General features: G+C 42.9%; 2 protein-coding genes across 2 annotated transcripts in view; both read right to left on the reverse strand.

Moving 5' to 3' along the window:
• The window catches only part of ARHGAP40 (Rho GTPase activating protein 40), a 133,185-nt gene that overhangs the window by 101,116 nt on the left and 26,902 nt on the right, over positions 1-5,167 (reverse strand). The gene's annotated exons all lie outside the window — the stretch shown is intronic.
• The window catches only part of ADIG (adipogenin), a 12,033-nt gene continuing 7,851 nt past the window's right edge, over positions 986-5,167 (reverse strand). The window contains exons 2-3 of the mRNA XM_019509779.1: positions 3,113-3,408; positions 986-1,377 (exon numbers count right to left, since the gene is read on the reverse strand). Of these exons, the coding sequence (XP_019365324.1) occupies positions 1,207-1,377; positions 3,113-3,408 (467 nt within the window). The 3' untranslated portion in view covers positions 986-1,206. The remainder of the gene's footprint in view (positions 1,378-3,112; positions 3,409-5,167) is intronic.

Consider the following 5,167-nt stretch of genomic DNA (forward strand, 5'->3'; position numbering starts at 1 on the left):
AACCACTTCTGACTTGTTGTAGTTTAAGTTCTTTGCAGAAAAAAAATTGCTTGATGATATTTCCATAGTCAAAGGAGGAGTGAAAGCTAAGTGCAGGCATTGTCCAGATCTGCTTGGGTGGGGGGGGTGGCTTAATAATATTAACCCTGTCACTACAAAGCAGTGGAATACATATAGCTGTTTTTTAAGTCTGTTGCCATTTTAATAAATTGTCAAGAATTTCCTAAATTCAGTGCAGTAGCCAGTTGCCTTTCTGCATACAAGGTGACCACGGAGTATTTAGTTAGGGTGCAAACTTGTAGATCACCCCAATTCCATCCACCATACACTGGCTTGTATAGTGCCAACTGGTCCTAGCATCAGTTGAACCACTTTAAGTTTTTGACTATCATGTCCCACTGGAACCCAACCTGGCATCACATCAAGATTTCAAAAAGGAGATACCAGAATCAAGAAGCAGAGCAGTCACGTGCTAAATATTTCTATATATCAAATCATAACAAATCTATTAGGAATCTATGGTAAGTTTGTTCTATACATTTCAGAACTGAGAACTTAAAAGAGAGTTTGCTAATCACCAACTTGAGGTTTTACAAGTTTGAAACCCGAAGAGTAAAGAGATGATTAGAAAAAGAATTAGAATAGTTTTCAACAGCACTGGAGCATTCCGTGCTCACACACCAGTAAGAAGTCTTACAGACATACATTGCCTTAAGCATATCTTATTCAAAATGTAAATTTATTACTGGTGAAAGATGTCCACTCAACCAACCACACATTTTCTTACTTGATCTAACTAAGTATACATCAGTCTATATCTTAGGCTGAGGGAGACGGGTAGGAAAGCAAATCCAAGTAAGGGAACAGTACAAGCACTGGACTGTAGGCAAGTCACTGTGGTCCTTTCAATTGGCCCACATGAAGGCAGCTGTGATGACTTGCATGGATGCCAATCCATAAGATTCTTTCTTTTTCTTTTTTTTTTAAGGAAACCAACAAGCAAAACTGATAAATTCTGAAACCTTTATTCCATCGTGACAGCTCAAAGACACTGAACTGAGCAGGTTATTTTTCATGGCAACAATACCACTTGCTTTATTTGCACACCATGGTCATTCTCCTTTCAGATGAACAACGGGCATGGTTTATCAATATGTTGCAGTCCTTTTACATCCCTCAGCGACAGAAACAGATAGCTCCGATTTCTCATTTCAGATAATCCCAGATTTTCACAACTCTTTCATTCAGCAGGACAAAAGGCTGAGCTGTGTAGATATCCAAACATAGTGGCAGCAGCTGACTCTTCAGGATATTAGCACTCTCAAGCAATTGGCAGCCAACATTCCAGATGAGAGACAGCAGCAGAGAGCAGAGTAGCTGATGCAAAAAGGGGGAGAGAGTTTCTTGGTGAAGACAATCTTAAACTAAATGGCATTCCTCAGGGGACAAAAAAGCTTCAAGACCAGAATAAGCATCTAGGTTCTTCCTCTTTCCCATCTCACCTTACCAACCCAGCTGATGTCAGGCAACAATGGGCTGATTTAAATCCCAACCCTTCAATTATACTCATGGATAAATTTCTGAAGATAGGCAGAGTCCCACTGAGTCTGCCTACAGGATCAACACACACAAGGCTAAGATCCATGGCAGGTTTATATAGGTGTATATTCAATATCAGTGCGGTGGAAGCCCACAGTCAGCTGCTTTGTGCGGTGCATTGTGGGAGTGATGCCATAGGTGGAGGAAGAAAAAATTATTTGTGGGGGGCTGAGCCAGGTGGTGAGTGGCATGAGGGCAGAACTGCTATGAAGCCCCTGGCCCAGGGACATCCCCATGCCCAGCTGCTCTGCAGTGCTGGCCCCTGCAGCCCAGCCTGGTCCAGCCCCATCAGCGTGGCATCCCAGGAGCTGGAAGCCATGAAGCCGCCTGTCAGTAGCACCCACCACTCCCAGTAGCTGGTGCCTGTGCTTGTGTATACTGTCTGCTGTTGTCGAGTACCAAAATTGTCTTGTAAAAAAGTGGCAGAAACAGGTCCGGGGGTCAGTACAGTTGAGGTCTTGGAACATATCCCGATGGGTAACATTGTAAAGTGGGTTCCCTTTATGCAAAATCGAGTTATGTGCAGTTTCGCAGGAAAGAATGTACAGCGTAAAAGGGAGGAAAATACAGTATATATTTAGAAAGCATTTCCTATTCTACTGATTTGTCAAGACATCACAGGAGCAAATGATGTCATAAGTACTTGGAGTACAGAGAGTACCACATTCTGTATTCCTGTTCCAAGTATCTAATGCACAATATTTCCAAGAATAAATGGACAAGACCTGAAATCAGGCTTCCCAAGTAAGCAAAGGAGTAAAATATTTTGATTTTGAAGACACAGAACATATTTCTTAAAACGTATTTGTTCCATTACAGAAGATGTGAAACAGTATGTGTGTTATGAAGTATGTATCAGCATAATGAAAATAAATGTATCAACATATTCTATCAAAGATGTACACAGACTTGATTTTCTCATCTGAATCAAAAAAAAAAAAAATCAAAAGACAGAACTGCTGCTTATGTGCTGTCTGCCTTTTAAATTACAGACTCTTGGTAATGTTCAGGGTATTTTTAACTTATGACAGCACTTGTATTGTGCACTTTCAAAGCCTATACCTAAGTCACCGGAAAGTCTGGCAGCAGACAGCAGCCGCTACCACTAATCCACCAGGACAGGCGCAAATCCTGCTATTTCTGGTTGCACTAAATTGTTTCATTCAGCAGCTGTAGCACCAGAGCACCCAAGGAAAGAAACAGCTGTTGACTGGAACACAGCAACCAGAAAAAGGTACAGAAGCATCTGCATACTGCCAGGTGGCTGCAGAAGACTTGGACTACTTGGCAAAGATGAAATAATTTTGCCATCTAAAAGAACAAGCTGACCACTACAGGGGACCATTTGGGGGCAGATGCACAGTTTTTCTAGCAGAACTCTAGTAGGCAGAACCTTGTAGTGTAGACTAAGCCTTATTTTACACCTTTAACTGTTATGCAAGACAGAAGCTACTCCAAATGTGCAAGAAGTTTAAAAAATAAAGCCAAATAGCAAAATGGCTGGCCCACTTACCGTCACAGCAAAATACAGGGCATTCTTCTCATAGCAACATGGTCTCATTCCCTGCCCCCAAAACAGACCGTCTGAGATTGCAGCAAAAAGGCTTTTCAGTTTTGGACTCTGAAAAGCAGACTTGGGCATTCGTTGCCCCACAGGTGCACTTGACTGTATATCCTTTGGGAATTTGGTATTAGGCATCTGTCTCCAGCCTCTCTCTCTTGCAGCTTCATTCTCAAATTCAGGGTCAGCATTCCCATCAGACTGATCAGAGGAAGGCTCCCTTATTACTTTGATATGGGGTAACTGGGCTGAAACACATTTTAAACAATTAAGTGTGAAGTAACTTTGTGAAATAGGGGTGGCAAAAAAATAGTAGTATTCCATGCCTCTGCTACTTGAATACTAATATGCAACAGCTATGTTTAAAATATAGCTCTGCTGGAGTGTGAAAAGCTGCACTATGAAATTTTAAATGTACCATCACAGACATTTTAATTTTAAATGTATTCGGGTTACAATTTAGACATTTTTTTCTTCTCTCTGACTACATATCTTACAAGTTCAAGTCTGAGTCCAGATGGGTTTTTCTAAGTCATCACCATTAGTAAGTAGTACACAATTTGCAGTCTCAGTAGTATGAGTCTCAGCAAGCATAACCAAGTAGCTTTTAGTAGGCAATGCTGTTGGACTATCCTCCAGTTTGCACCTCACCTCACCCCATAGTTGTTCCAACTCCACACTACACTAGCTAAAAGGATACAACCAAATGAAGATGTAATTAAGAGGAAGACAGTTTCAATATAACCATTTTACAGGCCTCATTTCTACAAATATTGGAATACATGTGTATATCCTTACACAAGTATTTAAACTGACTTAGAATTATTTGTGTTTAAAGCATGTGTGCAAATACATACCAGACTGGAGTAATTGCAATTATTCTAGTAGCAGAAATGTTTTATATCAATGCACTTTAAATAACATCATCAAGGATGTGGGGGGCCAGCAGGGGAGATCATGCTCAGGGGCAATCAGCATGGGTTCATCAAAGGCAGGTCCTGCCTGACCAACCTGATTGCCTTTTATGACCAAGTAACTAAATCCTCAGATGATGGTGTCGCCGTGGACATAGTCTTTCTGGACTTTAAGGCCTTTGACACCATCTCTCACCCCATCCTCATCAATAAATTAAGTGACTGTGGCATTGGATGGGTAAAAAATTGGCTGATGAGGCACACAGAGAGAGTAGTGGTGGATGGGTTGTACTCAAACTGGTGAGATGCGAGCAGTGGGGTACGCCAGGGCTCGGTCCTCGGGCCCGCGCTGTTTAACAGCTTCATCAGCGACTTGGATGAGGGAAAGCCTGCTATCCAAGTTTGCTGATGACATGAAGATGTGGGGCGAGGTGGACATACTTGAAGGGGGAGAGAGGCTGCCACTAGATTTAGACAGACTACAAAAGTGGGCAGATGAGAATAGGATGGGGTTCAACGTAGACAAATGCAGGGTGCTGCACCTTGGCAGAAGGAATCCACAGCATACATACAGGCTGAGGAGTTCTCTGCGTGAAAGCATAGAGGTGGAAAGGGATCTTGGAGTCATTATTGACTCCAAGATTAACACAAGCTGCCAATGCCAGACCGCAGCCAGCAAGGCCAGCCATACCTTGTCATGCATCCAAAGGTGCATCACAAGCTGGTCCAGGGAGGTGATACTCCCCCTTTAGGCGACTTTGGTCAGGCATAAGTTAGAGTACTGCATCCAGTACTGGGCACCGCACTTCAAAAGGGATGTGGCCAGCCTGGAGAGGGTTCAAAGGAGGGCCACCCGCTTGGTGAGAGGGCAGCAGGACAGGCCCTATGAGGAGAGACCGAGAGACCTGAACCTGTTCAGCCTCAGCAAGGAGACCGAGGCAGGACCTGGTGGCTGCCTACAAACTCATCAGGGGAGATCAACAGCAAATAGGAAGAGCCCTTTTCTCCCCAGCACCACCTGGGGTGATAAGAAACAATGGTAATAAGCTGATAGAGAATAGGTTTAAGTTACAGATCAGAAGGCAATTTTTTA

Source organism: Gavialis gangeticus, unplaced genomic scaffold (genome assembly GCF_001723915.1).
Source record: "Gavialis gangeticus isolate Ggan-Ray unplaced genomic scaffold, GavGan_comp1, whole genome shotgun sequence".
Lineage (NCBI taxonomy): Eukaryota > Metazoa > Chordata > Crocodylia > Gavialidae > Gavialis > Gavialis gangeticus.